The 20804-nt window shown below is 36.3% G+C and overlaps 1 protein-coding gene across 4 annotated transcripts in view; it reads right to left on the bottom strand.

Annotated features, from left to right (window-relative positions):
* The window catches only part of FCHO2 (FCH and mu domain containing endocytic adaptor 2), a 99695-nt gene that overhangs the window by 64396 nt on the left and 14495 nt on the right, over positions 1–20804 (bottom strand). For all 4 annotated transcript variants that reach the window (XM_037372991.1, XM_037372993.1, XM_037372992.1 and 1 more), the window contains exons 3-8: positions 18054–18128; positions 16558–16699; positions 16314–16466; positions 12141–12245; positions 4300–4398; positions 3088–3184 (exon numbers count right to left, since the gene is read on the bottom strand). In XM_037372991.1, the coding sequence (XP_037228888.1) occupies positions 3088–3184; positions 4300–4398; positions 12141–12245; positions 16314–16466; positions 16558–16699; positions 18054–18128 (671 nt within the window). The remainder of the gene's footprint in view (positions 1–3087; positions 3185–4299; positions 4399–12140; positions 12246–16313; positions 16467–16557; positions 16700–18053; positions 18129–20804) is intronic.

Below are 20804 nucleotides of genomic sequence, written 5' to 3'. Positions count from 1 at the left end.
TACATATTGCTGGCTCTTGTCCAGCTTTTCATCCACCAGTAACTTCAAGTCCTCTGCAGGGCTACTCTCAATCCCTTTATGCCCAGCCTGTATTGATGCCTGGGATTGCCCCAGCCCAGGTGCAGGACCTTGCCCTTGCCTTGTTGAACTTCATGAGGTTCACATGGGCCCATTTCTTGACCTTGCCCAGGTCCCTCTGGATGTGAGAAACAGTTCAGAGAACACATTAAATTCTGACCTGAAGCCTTAATGGTTACTGCAGGTCCTGCCAGCTCTCTTTCTGTTCTAAAATGTTTTACAATAAGTGATTCTTTCTTCAGTTAAAATGAAAAGATTTGCAACTGGATGTATGTGGCTATTACTTTTACACTGAATGGAATTGAGAAAACAAATAATGAATCCAACTTCTTCAAATACTGTATTTGTATATATAATATATATATAGTATATATACTAAAAATTGCAAACTAAAAAATAAACTAAGATTTTAAAAAAATTAATGTAAATTTAGTAAGAAGGTGATAAAGCTGACTAGATAAGTTGTTTAGGTAGCAGTTAAAAAAGAGCCATTGTAAAGTCCATAAGTGAAGTTAAAAAAAATCACAAAGCATTACTGCTTGAAAGAAACGTTATTTGTACTAGAAAAACAGTGTTAAAACTAAAACTCTACAAGGCCCTGTATATTATCACTTCAGGTGACAGAAATTAGCCACCAGAGGGAGCCCATATAATCCGGTACAAAGGAATTTACTGCACAAAGAAATTTCAGATACACAGATGAATGTTTAAGAAAAAAATTGCCTATATCTAGAAAATCTTACTGTAAATTCTTTATAGCCCATGCAATAAAACATCCCTCCTCTGTACTTAATTTCAGATTAATTCTTATTTTTACAGATTAAACAGAAGCAAGTGAGCTATAAGGAACTTTAACTATAGATGGAATATACTAAAATAAACTACTTCGTTATGTATTATCATTTTAGTTTATTTTGTTCTCAGAATTCAGTATTTCAGAAAGCAACTCATCATCTTAGTATACTAGCCCACAAATAACATGGAAGGGAGAAGACCTACATAGTCCTGGGGAATTTCAAAGCATTTCCTTCAGATTTAGGACTGGAATCTTAAGCATCCGTAAGACCTTTTTTCTGCAGCTGTTTCATACACCAAGTCAGTGTAATTTTTACATTGCACATTTAGATTTATCTGAGGAGCTATGTTCCTCCAGCCTAATTAATAAATACATCACACAGAGAAAGACTTTCAACATTCGTTCCATGAGTTAAAATACTTTGCTATGAAGAAAAGTATTTTTTTTAATCAAGAAAAAGCAGTGTTTACCACACTGGACATTTCCATTTCATTCTTAGAAGACTGATACCTCACTTTGCCTCCCAGATTTTTGTAATTATCAAAGCTGCATAACTCTTAAGTTAATAAAATGAGTATAATAGAAGCAGTAACTGTAATTAACATCACTAGCAGTTGGTGTCTCTAGTCTTTGACACTTCATAACTTCTTGTTAATTGATTCTTTTACTGCTGAATTTGCCTGTGCTTTTCCTCTGCACCATGTTATAAAGTTGATATCAACACAATAATTTAACACTGTAAAGAAAATTAAAGGTGCAAACACTTCCACACTAAACACACTACCTTTTCTTTGAATACTTTGCTACTAAAAGAGTTGAAGAAATTACATTTGCTATTGCAAAAGCTTTTATTTGGCCCCAGAGAATACAAATAGGATTTGAAAAATCTGTAAAGCAGCAAGTACAGAGTTTGTATAACTGCTCCCACTAAATTAAAAAGCAAAGTGTTATTTTTCTTACAATTACTATGTTGTCTAGCAAAAAAATCACACTAATAACATAAATGACTTGAAGCGCACAATGCTCTAGGACACATTAGCAAGGGTCTTTGGAACTCAGGGACTCAGAATCCTAAATGCAAGATGGAGATTCCCAGCCACAACGTCTCGGCAATAGCTAGTCCAAGAGGTCTGAACACTGAATTTTCACACCTTTATCCTGATCAGACCAACTGAATTTGAAATCCTAAGATTCATACTTTTCCTTTTTTAATCTTTACTGGAAAATTGCAAAATACACAGGAAACATTTGAAAATTGTTCCATGTACAATCTTACCTCAGCCCACTCAGATATCAGCATTAGTGGATCACAGAAAGAACATGAAACAATGTTATGTTCAAAACACCTCGCAGAGGTATTGTAAGATACCTGCTAAACATATTTAACAATTTAATATAAATTCTCAAGTTCTACTCTGTTATGTAATACATCCTCACTCTGAAAAAGCCTTTGTGCTTCTATAGCAGAAGACAGAGATACTAGTCAAGAGTCCCAGTGCTGAATAGAAAACAGCACTACTGAAATTCTGTATTCACACACCTAGTGACTCTGTATTCATGCCCTAATATTAAAGTGAACTCTTCATTTTTCCTATAATGCTAGATACACAGTAATGTGAGATTGTCTTTTTATGCTAGTCCAGGAAAGTCATATACACCACACCCGAAAAGCAATACTTTCAGAAAGTACTACTCAATTTACTGCTTAGTAAAGAAACACTCCATATACAATCTATTAAAATGGGTAATTTTGTAAGATAACCAAATAAACTCATGCAACTGTTGCAGCAGTTCAATAACCAGCTTTATAGACACCTGTTCTAAATATATTAATAAACTTCTATTAAATAAAGTTCTGAAATAGAATTTATACAGAAACACATAGCAGACAACACGTAGGTTGTGCAAGAAACTGAAGTTTCTTGACAAATTTCACTGTCATACCAAGGAACAGTATAGTTTAAAAGCTTCCATGAAGGTCTACTCAGAGCTACAAATTGCCACGTTTTATGAACACAAATGTTATATGTACATAATAATTTGTGGATTTCTATGGATTATTTAATATTAAACCTAATTAATTTTGAAAATTTGAAATAAGTACATTAAAAATATAACAGATTAACAAATATTTGTTTGTTTGACCTTTTATTAGGAGTGGAAATCTATAATTTCAAAATCAACATTTCCTACCCTTATTTTTAATCTCTTACCAGGTCTCTCCTTTCCAGTTCCTTTTGACTCAGCAAATTTCTGTATTAAACTCTCAACTGTAGTATTTGTCATGTTATTAATAAACTCTTCATGTACCTTCAAAAAATAGACACCACACATAAAAAGAACTTAAAAAGCAGTAATTGAAAAAAATGTAATTAACTTTAAGAAGTGGTTTTCTTTAGAGTTAAGGATCCAAATACTTCCCTATAAAATATATTAGAGGGCTTCCACAAATTAACAGGCATTTTATGAAGGAAATCCCTTCTTTGTTTCAGTATTAGCAAGTGTGACTACAATACAGATACAAATTAAGAATGGAAGAATATAGCTTGATGACAGGTCTAGGATTTACATCCATTTCTTCCATGTAAACAACTTGTCTATGTATCATATTCTGCATTTGTCAGCAACATGTCTATGTCAGGAATATGAACAGTCTCTTAAGCCACCACCAGTTAAGGGTGTGAACAGTAACTACTGTATTATCACAGCTCCCACCTGCTTGAGTAAAAGCATTACTATCGTAATGTTTTTGGTGTGATAAAGGAATAATCACATGTTGTCAATAAGGAGTTTTTCCAACAAGACAGTATGCATATGCTTTAGAAATAAATAGCATGACCCTTGTGACCATCATTCATTAGCAGAAAACCTCAAAACTGAAGAGATTATCGACTCTTAAGTGTATGCAAATAAAATTACACACAAAACATCTAAAAATTAAGGTCTACTTACAAGGATTAATAATTAAACCAACTTACAGCTAAAGAAAAGATACTACAAAATCTGTTACTGAACGACTTTTGTTCTTAAAACCCAAAGTGTGTAAAAAAATTTAGAAACTTTTCAGAGAGATATAATCTCAAGTTTTAGTCAAAGAAAAGCACAGGTACCCTAATTGTGTGAAATGAGTGCTACTTCAGTATCTAGGGAACAGAACTTTGAAATACACTAAAAGTTCTCCAAATTGTCAAAATATTTTGTTTTCTGTTAAGACAAAATTTATTCAGACTGACTCTGTAGATTTTGCTATACTGAACTTATAAATGGAACAGGAAGCCATCAAAATTTGAGTTTATCTTGAACTCACCATCATTTGAAAGATGTGATCTTGTAATTAACACAAAGACAGTAAGAAATGTTCCATTTAATGGTTAAGAAAACTATGTAGCATAATTCAAACAAAGAAATGATAATATAAAAATTACCTCTCCTATTTGTAAATGAATTTCTTTTATGGTATTTGACAATGATTCTATAATGTCTTTCATGCGAAGAAGGTGTGTTTCTTCAATGTCTTGAAATTTCTGTAAAGCAATACAAACAGTTAATCATAATGGAAATATTTCTTGAAATACTAAACCTGAAATTCTAGTAATTAAATACACTAAATGGAAAAAAGAAATCGGCCTTTTTTTCCCCCTCCGGACCTTGATCACGGTATTTACAATGTTTAAGAAAGGAAGGTGTGGAATTCAGAGTTACAAAATAATGTACTTTAAAATATAATATATCGTTTCATAACCATCATCCAATTCTTTTACTTAGCTCTTTAACCGGCCACGTAATCTGACCTATTTCTACCAAAAGAAAACAGGGTTAGAGGATCCTTAAAAAAACCAAAACCTCTTCTTATTCAGGAGTCTCGTTTTTTCACCTAAACCCAGAAATCTTATTTTTGGATCTGCTTTCCACCTCCTTCTTAGCACCCTCTCCTCCTTCTCACAATATACACATGCTTTCTCTTTTTCTAGTTAAACCTACTGTTAAAGAAAATGTATTTTGAATTAAGAAATTTAAAGTGCTGGAGCTACTAAATGGCAGAACCAGGCCTTGTCCCTTTTATAGCCCTAATCCAAGGCTGGTTTAAAATTTAGTCAAGTTAATCAGTAGGAGAATAGAGAAACAATAGCTGATCAATTTGTATACACAGGTGCTCTCAGAAACGCAGGTGTTTTTAAAAAAAATAGTATATGTGAATAGGAATTGCTTGTTCAAAGACTAATTGTGCTTGAAGGACTATGTGAGTTAAAGCAGGCAGAAAGGAGATCATGATCCGAGGAGGACCTTGGAACCGAGGCAGAGACTGGAACCGAATAGATGAATCACCTGGGACAGTCAGGTGATGGATTTGCAGAACTGACAAGGCCAAAGGGAACGTCTAAAAACCTCTGGACATTGACTAATGATTTTATAAGTGTGTACTAAGCTGTGCTGCATCCCTTTGTTCTCTGCCACTCACTGAGATAGTGGCTCAACTCTGAGTTGTGATTAAAGCAAGCCTAGTGGTACCCACCATCTGTGTGAATTTTTCCTTTAACACTTACATCCTTTGCTTCTTTACATATGATTCATTTTTTTGATTTTTAAACTCACCATATATAACCTTTGCAGACTTCCAGCCAACAGCCATTTCAAAATCTCTTCCAGTGTTTTCAATGATGCCTTCCTAGCCAAAGATCAGAACTAAAAATGTCCTCATCCTCCCCAACAGACAAGTATAATTGTCTTGAAATCTTTGTTTACTTCTTCTCTTTGCTAGTTCTCTTCCTACTTCTGTAACTGTCCTTTCAAGTGTGTCCAGACTTTGACGCACCACTTAATCCTCTGTCTGGTTTGTACAGGGTTTTCTGAAGACCATCTCTCCATGTTTCACACCTCCTGCTACTGTGATTCACAAACACAATTCCATACAGACAAGTACTTCTAACTTCTGAACCCTCAATCTTCTGCCATATTTACGTGCCTCTCTAGCCATCAATCAAGGGGATTAAAATTAGTTTTTGTCTCCAGCAGCCTTCCCCTTAATTACAGAGGATACGGTCACCCTCTGTGATATTAGTTATTTTACTGATTGCCTTATTATATAAACTATATTCCCTTGCTTTCAAAACTACTTATGGTACTATCTGCTGTCAGTCACTATTGGTGTGTCAACACATGTACACAATGTGTCCTTCCAATGTGTACCTGTTTCCACTACTTAATTTTAACCCAAACACAAAGTCAGCTTTTGAAATTATGCCAATGATGTTTCCTTCATGTTTGGTCTGAACTCCCTATAAAACTCATCAAAACAGAGGTACCAGTCTCCTTTAAACTCTTCTCTATAATTTATATCAAAACAGTTGGCCATTCAGGGATATTTTTGGTCTTATGTCAGTGGAAAGCATCCCCCTTCCCCAACTGTTTCCCTATTTCTTATTTATTGTTTATACTTAAGACTGAAAATCCTTGAAGCAGAGCCATCTTGGCCTTGTACAGTATCTAATACAAAAAGGTTCTGATCAAAGAATAAAATGAGCTACTATAACACAACCATGTAATTCATATCACAGATATAATCACTAACCAAATTGTTTACTTTCACTTTTGAATGACCAGTCCATTGAAAAAAGATGTACTAAAATAAATCTGTAATGTTAATGACACCACAAATGCAAGCCACTGAGTGTTTTAAGGTACAATACAAATGAGAAATCATCATCAACAGGATCTTTAGCTGTCCAAGTTTAAGTAAGCGTTACTGCTGTTTATAAACATGCATGTTTTCCTATAAGTTTTACAATGTTTTTTAAAAAATCATTCTTGAACAGACTGCTCAAAAGCAGAATCATCAAAACTCAAGTCTATGCAGTTCTAGATAGGACCGAAGACTGTTGGAAGAGTAATTTAGCACTTCTAGCTGTTTGAGCCTTTCCAATAATTGACTGGGCTACCTGATTTTAAAAAAAGCTTCTAGCAAGGTGAAAAATCTGGCAAATAAGATATACTTTCTTAGCAACTGCACAACAATTGCATAAGACAACCTTACCCAGAAGAATCTTTCAACGTGAGGAATTTCTGTCAAATCCAATTTCTAAACAACAGTGAACTATATTTTCCCATGTCATGGTTTAACCCCAGCCAGCAACTAAGTACCACACAGCTGCTTGCTTAGTCCCTCTGTCCCAAAGGGATGGGGAGGAGATTTGGGAAAAAGGTAAAATTTGAGGGTTGAGATTAGAACAATTTAATAATTAAAATAAAATATAATAATAGTGATAACAACAACAACAATTGCAATGAGAAGGGGAGAGAGGAATAGAATCCACAAGGGAAAAAAACAAGTGATGCACAATACAATTGCTCACCACCCACTGACCAATGCCCAGCCAGTCCCTGAGCAGCAATCGGCAGGCCCTGGCCAACTCGCACCAGTTTATATACTGAGCGTGATGGTGTATGTTACGGAAAATCCATTTGGCCCATTGGGGTCAGCAGTCCTGGCTGTATCTCCTCGCAATTTCTTGTGCCCCTCCAGCCCTCTCGCTGGCAGGGCCTAAAAACCTGAAAACTCCTTGACTTAGTATAAACATTACTTAGCAAGAACTAAAACCATGGGTACGTTATCAACATTATTCTCACATGAAACCCAAAACATAGCACTGCACCAGCTACTAAGAAGGAAATTACATCTATGCCAGCCAAAACCAGGACATGCTGCTTCTTTAATCACAATAAAACCAGCAAAAAATAACAACCTGCAATTCAAGATTAGGAAGATAGTATGTTTCAAAATTCAGCCTCTCAAAATCACATATCATGAGTCACTTCAGCTGATAACTGCAGGTGAGATTGTAAATGACAGAAGAGGAACAATAAGTAAATTTTATACAACAAGATTGGTGGAGTTTAACTGAGAAAAGGAACAGCTAAATGAGGACTACTACATGATTTCTGGCGTAACACCACTGCAATTCAAAATGTTTGTCCTCAGAAAAACAGAATGTGAACAGTATAAGGCAGATTTAAGCTAAGCCTACTGATTTTGCACTGAGTCAGCTGAGAATGCTCACACTCCTCATTGGTTTTCTTTTCTGAACTAGTATGTTTCAGGTGAAATGTACTCTAAATTAAGATAATCTAAGATGTGTTTCATGTAGAAGTGGGCTTCCACATATTCATGGGCACTGTTATTTTTCCTACTGCATCATCTTTAAAGTAGCTCTCCTACAACCAAACTGTAGATGCAGCTACACCATTATACTTAAAACAAATTCCACAGGTATGACTTTTACTGGCAGAATGGCAATTTTTATTTCCAATGTGGCCAGCTGTGGAAAGTGACAAGGTGTCCATTATCATGTTAAGTGAAAATTAAAATTTTAATTAAAAGGGCTGCTGCAGTTAAGGAAGTAAAGATATTTAGGTAAGCGTGGTCTGTAGAGAGAGGTAACTTTGTACCACTTTTGTACTGGGAAACAACCCAACCCAACCAGATCCTAACCAACTTCCCCATGCTCCCTGCTTACCCACTCCCCCCCTGCCCCCCCACCGCCACCTCCCAAAAAAAATCCAAAACAACAAAGCAGCCCAAAAGCATGGTGAGGTTTCCCCAGCTGTAACATCTGATACAGTAAAAAGATTTTTTTTTCCTCCTCTACATCTCAGCCTGGTTTAAATACATAATACCTACCTAATAACACAAATAAGAAAGCTGAAGAAAGAGCACTTTTATATTCTGTCCCTAGATACAAAATAAGCTGTTACTTTTGTCTTCTTCTGTTGTAGATGATTTTCAAATGGATATTTTTTTTAGTACATACTGAAGAGCTCAGCTATTCTTCTTGCTGAAAGCCCCTACATTTTCCTCCACTAATTCACTGACAACAAAACCCATTTCATGTTTATCTTCTGTCAGTTCTAAACAGGAACTCCTTTTCGTTACTTGCAGCTTTCTTGCTTACTTGGAACAAGTTTACAGGGCAATTTAGCAAGGCCAGCTTATTGAAATCATACTTGTTAAATTTTTTCTTACTGTTTCAAAGAGCAGTAAGTCAACTGCTATAAACACATTCTCCTTCTTGTAAGGTAAAAGTATAGACTGCAGACAGCTTTTGTGAGACTATAAAGATTTAAAGCCACCTGACTGAACTTGTTCTGCAGTGGATCAGAAGCATTCACAGGATCTGCTTCAGTGGCGGTTCAGTAACTTCCAGAGCAAGGCAAATAACAAACAGGGTGGGAACTTCCTGATCCAGAAGAGCCACACACTATACAAACCACACAATGATGGAGTTACTGGAATGCTTACTGAGCATATACAATAGCTACACTAACAGGAACACTACAAAAAATGTTACCATTTTGGGTAGCAGCAGTATGTATTCACATGTCAGTTTGATCCCACCTACTATTACTTCTGGAAAACTTCCAGGAGGAATGTTACACTTCAATGATTCTTTTGTTGCTCTTATATTATACTTGCTTCCAAGAATTGTTTTAAGATACATATTGGTTAAGTTTAAAAGGTTGCCTAGACTAAAAATTCTCAAGCGCTTGTAATCATACATGCCAATTCCAACCCTAATCCTAGTCAAACTGCCCTAGGCATTTTTGATACCATAATTGATATAAAAAAGATAACTGATATGCAAATGTTTTTACTTAAAGATACACAATGCTAAACAAACTGCCACGTGCAAGTGAGTCCACACCAGTGTCACACATTAAACCAGCTTAAAGATGCAGTTCTCTCCTCTTGGTACTACATTGCCTCTGCATTTGTGCCAGCACAAATGATTGTGAGATCTCTTAATTAACCAGACCATAAGTGTCTCGTCTCTTCTGGGTTAAAGCCAACCTTCCTTCAAACATTAGTTTTAGCTGGATTAGTTCTGCAAGGTAGTTCCTCACACAAATAAGTGACAAAGGAAGAAGCATGGAACTAGGACAACTGCTGTATTTATCAGCAGTACTCATTTAAAACATACTGAAAACACAGCTTCACACATCAGAGATGAGAGAGAAGTACAACAGGCCGTATGGCCTCAACCATGGTACCCATGAGTTCTCTTATTGAATTTTTATTTTAAATAAAGTGTTATTATAGCAGTGAGTAACTGCAATCATCACTGTTTTACACTTCAAAATAAATTCTGAAATAATATTTAAAAGGGACAGATTTTTTAAAAGGAATGAAGAATAATCATAGAATCATTTAGGTTGGAAAAGACCTTTGAGATCATCAGGTCCAACTGTTAATCTGGCAGTGCCAGGTCCACCCCTAAACCACGTCCCAAAGCTCCACACCTACATGTCTTTTAAATACCTCCAGTAAGGTTGAGTCCAGTGACTCAAACACCTCCCTGGGCAGCCTCTTCCAATGTTTGACCACCCTTTCAGTGAAGAAATCTGTCCTAATATCCAATCTAAACCTCCCCGGTGCAGCTTGAGGCAATCTCCTCTTGTCCTGTCACTCTGTCACTTGTTACCTGGTAGAAGAGACCCACCCCCACCTGCCTACAGCCTCCTCACAGGTAGTTGTAGGCAGCAATAAGGTCCCTCCTGAGCCTTCTCCTCTCCAGGCTGAACAACCCCAGCTCCCTCAGCTGCTCCTCGCAAGCCCTGTGCTCCAGACCCTTCCCCAGCCCTGCTGCCCTTCCCTGGACATGCTGCAGCCCCTCTACGTCCCTCCTGCAGTGAGGGGCCCAAACCTGAACACAGGGTTCGAGGTGCAGCCTCACCAGTGCCCAGTGCAGGGGGACAGTCCCTTCCCTTGCCCTGCTGGCCACACTGCTTCTGACACAAGCCAGGGTGCTGCTGGCCTCCTTGGCCACCTGGGCACACTGCTGGCTCATGCCCAGCCGGCTGCCGACCAGCACCCCCAGGCCCTTTCCCACCAGGCCCTTTCCAGCCGCTCTGCCCCAGCCTGTAGCGCTGTGTGGGGCTGGTGTGACCCAGGTGCAGGACCCGGCACGGAGCCTTCTTGAACCTCATCCAGCTGGCCTCAAGCATTTGCAATGCACATAACCAAATTTAACTCAAACTGGAAAGAAAAAGCATAGGGAGTACAGCTCCTTCAACCAGAACCACGTCAAGATACTGCACAAAAAGATGCCTTCTGTGAACTCTTCAGGGGCAGATTGTCAAGACTCCTAATGTAACAGTCATGTCAAGAGCAGAATTTTGCAGTAGCATGCCTGTGCAATTCTTTGCTGCAAATGCCTGGATGGAGGGGTGGGAGAGAAGAGTTCTGGTATGTGATATATGTGGCTTCCTTTCTCTAACAGCTGTGTTGAGCATCTATTCAGAGATGAATTAGATCGGATTCTAACGAAGTTCTCGAAGTAGGAAAGCAGTTTACAGTTTAGGACAGGGCAGCTTTTTACATGCCAACCTAAATAATACTCATGCTGTGAAATCTTAATTTCCAAGGAGTTACGGAAAACCCTAACAATTAGATGTCAAAAATACAAATATGACTGAATCTCTCTAATAATTTCATCTATGCCTAAAAATTGAACCTTTGAAAACAATGAAAAGTGCAAATAATTTTCAACTAAAAAGAAATTTCCTATCTTGTAAAAGCTTTACTAAACCAAGAAACATGTAGAAATAAATATGTCAACCATAAAAATCAGAATGATGATGTTTGCTTTTTTAAATCTGGGGCAGTAAAAAAAGTCTGGTATCAACAGATTTGAAAGAGAAACTTTAAAATGTAACAAGCAGCAGCATATGAAATGATACAGAGAACTTGATACCCTCTGGAACACAGATCAAAAGCCTTTAAAAAAAACCCTAGAAACTTCAACAGATATAAGGACTTTTTACAACCTCAGGTAAACCCTGGGAAGACACTTTAGCAAATAACTAAATGTTTTGCTGCAATAATAATGAAAAAACCATGATGGATCCCAAAACGTAAAACTCCTATGAATCAGTTCTGGAATTAGAGCAATTCACAGGATTTCCCACGTGATCACAATGCATCTACGATATTTCCAGGAGTTCATTTTGTTTTCTTCCTGACAATATCTTCAAAAAGTCTTTCTAGACTGCTAGTGCTCAACTGTGTCGTTCAAGGCCAGTGCCATCACAATATACATGGTCAGTGTTTGCCCTTCAAACATATTATTTCTGACATAATTGTTCATATTAATTTCCAAAGGAGACCATTCTATCTTGAACCACTTTTCCAAAAGCTTTGATTTCAGATGCCTTCATAGATGAAATAGCATATATTCATCTATTTTAAAGGTAACTCATTTAATGTAACACTTACCTGTGCAGTTTCTGTCATTTTCTGTTCAAAATCAGATTTAAATGCAGCATATTTCTCCACATACAGTTTATAAGTATCTGTAGCTTTTTTTGTTTTAACTGCTGCCTGCAGATCAGTAAAAAAAAAAAGTGTCAAATGTCACACATACAATCTGACCCAAGGTTTTTAAAGTCACTATTAAAAGAAAGCCTGGGATGATCTATAAAAAGTAACCAGGGGCATATCAAAACAGTTAAGTGTCATAACAGAATTTCACCACCAAATAACTCAGATTCAAGCCATTAGAGATTTCTATTTAAAGGTATGCATAAACCACATAAAACAGTAACCAAGCAATTACTTCATTTAAATCTCTTCCCCTTATCAGCAATGACAAATCTGTAATACACTTACTTTGAAATCAAATTTGTATTGCTGAAGTTAACAAATTAGCTCCTGTCAAATATTTAGATTTGCAACAGGAATGATGCAGGGTTGTGCAATTCTGAAAGACTCAATGGTTAAAAACCCAAGAAGGTACAGTTCTCTGCTAGAAATGAAGGAAGCAATTTGTAAGTACAGACATTACATCAACGAGAGTTTTAAGATTAAGAGGTATTTGAAAGTGAAGCTAATGCAGAACACACTGATGGCCAAATTTATGCAGCACGGTGTTGTTTATAATAGTCCTTTTTGTCTTTATAATTTATTCATTTTTTTCTCCCATTATTGGTTACTAATAATTAAAAAAAAAATCTTTCTGGGAGTTTCTCAAAAGACAAAGCAAAATACAGGAGAATCCCAACATTACATGCAAAACAAAATTAAATGAAGTGATTGTTCGTGTTAGAGAAGAAGTTATTTTCAAAGTTTACAGCATGACACAGGATATGGATTTTTTCAAACCTTCGATATTCTTGCTATTTCCTACTTAAAAGCCAATGAAAATAAAAATAAACTTGAACACCAGCATTTTTCTAGCCTCTTTGTTCAACATGCCTACTTTATCTCATTGAAATTTCCCATCAGTTGTAACTCAGAAGAAATCCTGAGTAGTTAATGATAGCAGTAAAGATAGCTGTGTATTTACTATTTGTTCTAGCTCTGAATACCTCTCCTTCCCTCTTTCAAATTAATTTCATCTCTCCCACAGTAAAAACTGTTTATCACTTGCAATGACTTGCAAAGCTGACCACTATCTATTAACTCAAATTAATTAACACAAAGATGCCCTCAGGAAAGAGTTATATTCTGCAATTTCCAAGAGAAAAATAACTGAAACTCATGAGCAACAGGATAGTACTAGCACTTGTTCACCTGGGGAAACATCAACCAGGACTTCAAAGGAAAAGGAACCAAACCTGCAGTTCCATTTTTCCAGTTACAAAGAAAGCTTAAGCAGATCTTAACCATGTAGTCTTCTAAACCCAGCGTAACAGAGCCTGAAAACACTACACTGCATGAAGAATATGGATCCTTCAGGCATTAAAGGGAAAGCATGACAGGTTGTATCCAACTCACCAGTTACTTGTTCTGAATTTTACTTCATGATTCCTAACTTTGCACATTCACACAGGAGAATTACCAAGAAGAAAACAGTCCCAACTTGCTCTCCAAATGCCATTTACTACACTGCAAGTACAAAGTGCTCTATGAACACTTCCTTTAAAAAATAATTAAGACTACTTAGCAATAAGGTTATTTCAAACTTAACCATTTAAAAGGAAGGAAATGCCAAGTTAAAAGACTTCAAAACCAAGGGGTTTTGTAGAGCGTTATGTAATTGAACGCCATATGCATAGTATTTTGACAAAATCAAAATGTCCTCTGTCTCTTGTAATGTTTAATGAAAGCAGAACCTAAGTGTTATGTGCTGAAGAGCACCTACAAAAACCAACTACTCAGCAGGACAGACAAAATGATAAAACACATGAACACTGTATGATTAATTAGTAATCTCTTCTGAAAACAGGACATGTCTATTCTCAGGTGCAGCAACTGCTAGAACTCTATTTAGCAGATTTACAGCAAGTGAAATAATAGGGATCAGTCAACGAATTTTTGTCAAGTCACTATAAATAGAGAAGTTCACATGTCAGAGAACAACAGGAAATTATTACACAAGTTCACACTGACTTTCAGCTGCAATGAAAATTGCAAGGTCTCAGATATCTCAGATTATTCAATAAAGTATTTTTCCAAATATTTAGCTTTGTGATAAGCTCTCAGCATATTGGTGCAGATCCTCTGCTTTCTGATTAAGAAGTTATTATGAGATTTTGACAGAAAACACTTCTCATGTGCTAAAAGTAATAAACCTATTCTCTACCAAAAATAAATGAATACAATCTTTGTCACCGTGTTTCTGAAATTACAAGTGTAAACCTGAATAAAGACATGACTGAAGAGATGTGAGGGTCATGGTCACCTGCTCACACTGGAAACATTTTTTAAGTATCTGCAAAGCATTAAACTATGGCCTATTGCTCAAACAGAAGTATTTAGGGGATACGCATAAAGCAGTAAAAAATGGCCTTCATCCTACAGTGCTTCCTCTTTCTCCCTTCTCATGTAGACATCAGGAAGACTGGACATTTTTTTGTTTCCAGCTGAAAAATGATAATGTTACATTTTAAAAACAAACCTTCTATCACGTCAACTTTTTCTACTGAAAAGTTTCAATCTATTTAAAAGAATTCAGAAAAATTATACTTTGAATACACTGGTAGGAAAACACCTGCCAACCCACATATTTCTGATTCATGTCTAGAATCCAACAATGACTATCACTCGAGACAGAAGCTTGGAAAAATACATCTATATCAAAGACAAAACAATCAGAAGAACATGGTCAAAGGATCACTTTTGTCACCAGCAAAAAGACAATAACCAACTCTATCGCTCCATGAAGACAGCGGTATAAGAGGCACTAAGACCATTCTAACAGGCAGGGTTCTACACAGATCAGGCAATTGGAACAGAAATAGGCAGAGGTATCAAGATTTAAAAAAGAGAAGACATCATTACAGACAGGGAAACATGACCTCTTTTTCTCTACTATTTAGTTTCCTGAAAACAGGAAAAAGTTACAGTGATGCCAGCAAGGTCAAGGGAGGTGACCCTTCCCCTCAGCACTAGTGAGGCCACACCGGGAGTACTCCTCCAGTTCTGGGTTGTCCATTGCAAGAGAGACATGGACATACTGGAGAGTCCAGTAAAGGGCCACAAAGATGATGAAAGGACTGGAATATCTCCTCCATGAGAGGGCTGGGATTTTTCAGCCTGAGGAAGCGAAGGCTTAGGGAGGATCTTATCAATAGATATGAATACCTGAAAGGAGGGTATGTAGAAGACAAAGCCAACCTCTTTCCTGTGGTGCCCAGTGACAGGACCACGGGCAATGGGCACAAAAAGAAACACAGAAGGCTCCCTCTGAACATCAGGAAACACTTTTTTCCTCTGTGGGTCAGCAATGGAACAGGTTGCCCGCAGAGGTTGATCTTCGGAGATATTCAAAAGCTCTGGATATGTACTGGGCAACTGGCTCTAGGTGGCCCTGCTTGAGCAGCAGAGTTGGACAGGATGATCTCCAGAGGTCTTTTCCAACCTTAGTAATTTTGTGATTCTGTGAATGGATTGCACTCCCCCAAAACCCAAGGACAGTATTAAATACAACATCAAGATACACATCGCTTGGGTTTTTGGTCCATAAAACTGGAACCTTCTAAATTAGCACTGAAAGTAAAGTTAACTTCTTTTTCTTCTCAATGGAACAGACTTCAAATACTCATGTAATTAGCTACTTTGTTTCACTGAAAGGACAACACAAAACCTCCTACTCCTCAATTCAATACCAAGGCATTGAATATTTACCTAAGGATATTTATCCAAAACCATCATAGATGCTTAAAGAATTACATGCAATTTCTGTAAAAGCCACTAAAAAAAATTATCATATGATGCAAATACTCAAAAAATACAGGATTAGAACTGCAGTGCAGTTAGAAGAGATAAGGAGTAAGTGTAAACAAAACATAACTAGGTATTCAAAATGTCATGCACATTATGAAATAGTCACAATTACTACTTTTAACTACTTATAACCCCTTCTGAGCATTTCACTTACTAATACAAGGTGAATACAGGTTACTGATTGACAAGACTACGAATTAAAGTAAGATGTCACAGAACTACCTTATCAACTTCTCTCTGTGTTGCTCCTTCCTTTTTCAAACGTTCTTGTTCAACACACTTTGCATTGTAGTTTTCCTTTGATTTCTGTAAGGCCTGAGTGATACTTTGAATATTTTGCACTGCTTCCAATGTTCCTGAAACATCTTCTTTAGTCTGCCAAATATCATATGATTGTCAAAACCAATCCATTTTAATTTTAATGTTAACTAGTCACTGGACATATTTAAGAAAAAAAATTAATAACCTTTTTGTAAGCTTTGATTTGTTCATCTCCATACTTGTGAACTTCTTTTATTAGCTCTTGTAATCTTCGCACAAGATCCAAGTGACAACTTGCTAGTTTTTCTGTTGAGGTTTTGAAAACATCCCAAACCGGTGCAAATGTCCTAGATTGAGGAAAATAGTATTTAATGTTCATTTGGATTTTTTCCTTTTAGCTGTATATGATCTATTTTTAAAATAGTGCTGAAGTATATAAGTTCACAGAAGTTCACTTCTGTTTCTAAAACTGCAACAAACAAAACCTGCAACAACTGCTACATATTCTTATTAAATAATTTTCAAATGTTTTTGGAATCCTATCTACTAATTTTTCCATGGTTTATGTTTTACCTGTATTAACTCTAATGAGTAAAACACAGCACAGGTCACTTAATCTTCTCTATCATCAGCACACAATAATGCCAAGTGGTATTCCTAAAGATGATGCAAGAGCAGCTCAAAATACTTTAACATGTAGAAGTACTTTTATGCATATACTTGAAAAGTGCAAACAAATCAGAAATTACTTGGTTAGTTAAGTTTCTAGTTATCTTACATCATTACAGCTACAAGATACTGGGAAAAAAAATTGGCAAAGATGGTCTGCCAGTAAAAGGGATTTACTTATTAACAGAGATTAACTGTATGGGACAGGGAGGTGGGGGACAGGTCATTCCTCAGATTCAGATTTCTATACTGAATGGACTTCTCCAGCTACGGCTTCTCTACTAAAGACACACTCTTACCTCAGTTTCCTAGTTAACACTGCTGAAAAATCAGTACTATACAGTTTTTAAAGCACTGAAGTTCAAACTAACATGCAGATACAGAACCTTTGAAGAGCAGCAGCAACTGGTATCAAATTATGCACTGACGAAAGCTCCCTTTCTAGCTGTTATTACTACAAATAAAAAAAAATCTAGCCTCATCTAAGAAGTCTGAGTTCTTGTTGGCATCATCTTTCTAATGAAAAAACAACCATCAATCATTCAGTTTTTAAAAACATACCTCACTTAGAAAGCTTTAATTAAACTATGGAATAAATCTATTGAAAACTCTCATTCTTAACATCTCTGAGGACAGAGAAGACACTCCAGAAAGCAGAAATAATATAAATAAATAAATTTATTGCCACATTTGTGGACCACATGTTCCCTCCTCAGAGTAATTACCATAGGGTTGGAAGCACAGAATAGAAAGTCACGTTCTTTATTATGTCTGAAAAGAACTCAGCTTTAAACACAGAGGAAAGACAGTTCCTCTGTGTTTGGGCTCTGGATTTTTTCAAACTGTGAACAAAGAACTGTACTGTCTTTGTTTCTGTCATAGCTGCATGATATTTTGCATGGTTACTGAAGAACTAACAAACATTTTTAAAGGTGACAAAGTTATGGTACCTGATTATTTTATTGATGATGTTGAAGAATCAAGCTTGAATCTGTGCAGTTATGTATTTCTTTCTTACGTACACCTACTTACCCAAGTTGTGTGTAATTGCTCGCTGATTTGGCTAGTTTTGTCATTGACCTTGAATATGCCTCCTCTATTGTAGCCCTGTCAAAGAAAGCCATCAAAAGCATAATGGAAATTTTGAAGATATTTGAAGACGCATGAATATGCATTCTAAAGGTCCAAAACAGGACTATTTTCTTTAGCTGAAAATGACTCACTTTAATGACACCTCAAACACCACATGCAAAATCACAGAAGTGTATTTTAAAAATAAATCAAAGAACCCTGTGACAGAATGTTGCAGGGAACAGAAAGAAGTAAAACCTAGGGACTCAAGACTTGAAAAAGACTATTCCTTCCTTCCTATACTCTGCTGTTCCCCTCTGACTTTAACATTCTTTGGTAACAGTCAGAACAAAGTGACATAAAAATCACCCACCTAACACTGTCTAAACACCACAGATTTACAGAGCAACAAAATCAAATATATTTGTAATAAAAACATTAACATAAACAAATGGAATGCTTACCAAGAAATAATGTTAAATAAAATGCGGTGTTTTGGGGTTTTAAGTTCCCCACATAATGATATTGGAGTTTGGAAAACAGTAAAATAACATGCTATGAAAAGTATTGCGTTCTACTATTTATACTCGTCTTTGAAGAAGGTTGTCTCAATATATTCTGATCTTGGAAAACCTCTTCCATACATAAATTTTCATTACCCTTTCCTGCACTCAAACCCACAATTTTATTTGTCTTTTGGAAATTCAGAATCCAAGGGTCAGCATAGATTTCCTCTTTACAGCCTCTGCTGGGCCACTTGCCATGGAGTAGCAGTCACACACAGGGTATCACAGCAGTGAATCCCTGAAAGTCCCTCCTCCATTAATCTTCCTCACCCTCCTATTACTAAGGTAAAGAGTAAACACTATTTTAATTTTCCACCCTAACTCAGTATTCAGTACATAGTCTCTACTCAGATTTAGAAGCATCCTGGATTTGAGTATATACTGTAACTGCCTTTTCCTGAAAATGCAAAAGCTTGAAGTGATTTCTTTCCTGCTATGTAGTACCTTTATTCCGGGGCTACTGAATAAAAAGAGGAAAAAAAGGGAGATGAAGAATTCACCCCTTTCAAGTTATACCATGGCTATAACTAGTTATTGCTGAGGCAAAGGTTTTTATTTCTCCTTTACAGCAACACTTTCCAAGCAAAAAGAACAAAGCAGCAGTGGTCACTTGAAGCAGAGGGGTGTGCATTTAAACCTAGTGAACTTACAAAATAACCATCCGATCAGTTGGACCATCAGTTTGGAAAAGGGTATTAAACTGTAAAATGCAGTAACTCAATTACATTTTAAATACCATCTACAAAAAAACACGAAGTTATTCACCATAAAAGAAGTCAATTAACTTTATCCTCCTTCTACATATGTACATATTTTAATGATAAGAAAAAGTTCAAGTTTCCAAAGTTTGGAATTCTTGCTCGCTGCACAGCAACAAGCACATATACACAGACACCCAGAAGACACACTGACAGGTTTTTTAATTTCCATGATGAACAATATATTTCCATTAATTACGAATAGCTTCTGTAGAAGTTTTCCAAATCTGATAGATCAGTGCCTTTTTTTTTTTTTTTTTTCTTTTAAACACAAGATTTCTGACCAAAATCCACACCTTTTTTTCTTTGGACCAATTTACAGCATAGTTACCTGAACAGTCTCCAGAAAACAGGAGTTCCACAATCTACCACATAATATCAACAAACAACAGTTACAAACACTAACAACTGCAAGATGCTCTTATTGACCAGTTGGGTACATGTATCTACATTTGTTCTATTGACTGACCTTCCAGAGTACTGTGGTGCACAATGTAACACTGTATAAACGCCTCAGTAAATTAATTTTTACCCACTTGAAAATCTGTCTTTGCTTGGGATCTGTTAAACATTTAAAAGTTAAACTGGAATATACCCACTGCCAGTTTCTTATGACCCAGGAGATTCTTTTTATGACACTCACAGGCAAATGGTGCAGAAAAATGTTTGAAAGACTTCTGGAGAAAAGCTAACACAATACCTATTCAGTCCCTAGCTGAGCACAGTGGCTTCTCACATGTAAACAGTTTAGGTGTTAAATACACACAAACACAATACAGTTCACCTACAAAATCTTCCCAGTATTTAAAGAAAAAAAAACCTGTGGGGACAGCCCAACCTTTTCATATTTTTACATCTTTAAAAAAATTAAAATTCTACATGCTTTACCAAGAATAGAACAAAGATATCTATCTTCCAACAGATAAGTAGATAACCTGCCCCACCCAAGATTTATCAACATTGAGCACATTGCTTGCCACAAAATTCACTCCTTCAGGTGACATATTTCTGAACCAAAGATCCAACTGTGTCACAGTTCTTTTAGTACTTAACCATTAACAAGTACTCAAAAACACAAATGAAAAACTATTAAAACACTGTTGAAAACTAAATTGGTATTGACTAACTGAACAGAGCCAAGAAGGTAAACTCTGCTCCTTCTTTGGAACAGCAGATACAGTACAGAAATACTATATTATGTACACATTTCAAAGTTTGGGGTATTTTTTCAGAGGAAACAACCATGTAATTTCAGAGGTTCTTATAGAAGTTTTGGAAGAAAAATCTTTAAAAAATGCTTAAACTGTCTATAAATTTAAAAAAAAAAATCCCACATCCTATAGAATTTTTCTTTTTCATTACTATTTCTAAGGAGAAAAGGGAATGAT

The sequence above is a fragment of the Falco rusticolus genome, chromosome Z, assembly GCF_015220075.1.
Source record: "Falco rusticolus isolate bFalRus1 chromosome Z, bFalRus1.pri, whole genome shotgun sequence".
NCBI classification, from domain to species: domain Eukaryota; kingdom Metazoa; phylum Chordata; class Aves; order Falconiformes; family Falconidae; genus Falco; species Falco rusticolus.
The sequence above is the reverse complement of the archived record's forward strand: the minus strand, read 5'-3'. Positions and strand labels throughout refer to the sequence as shown.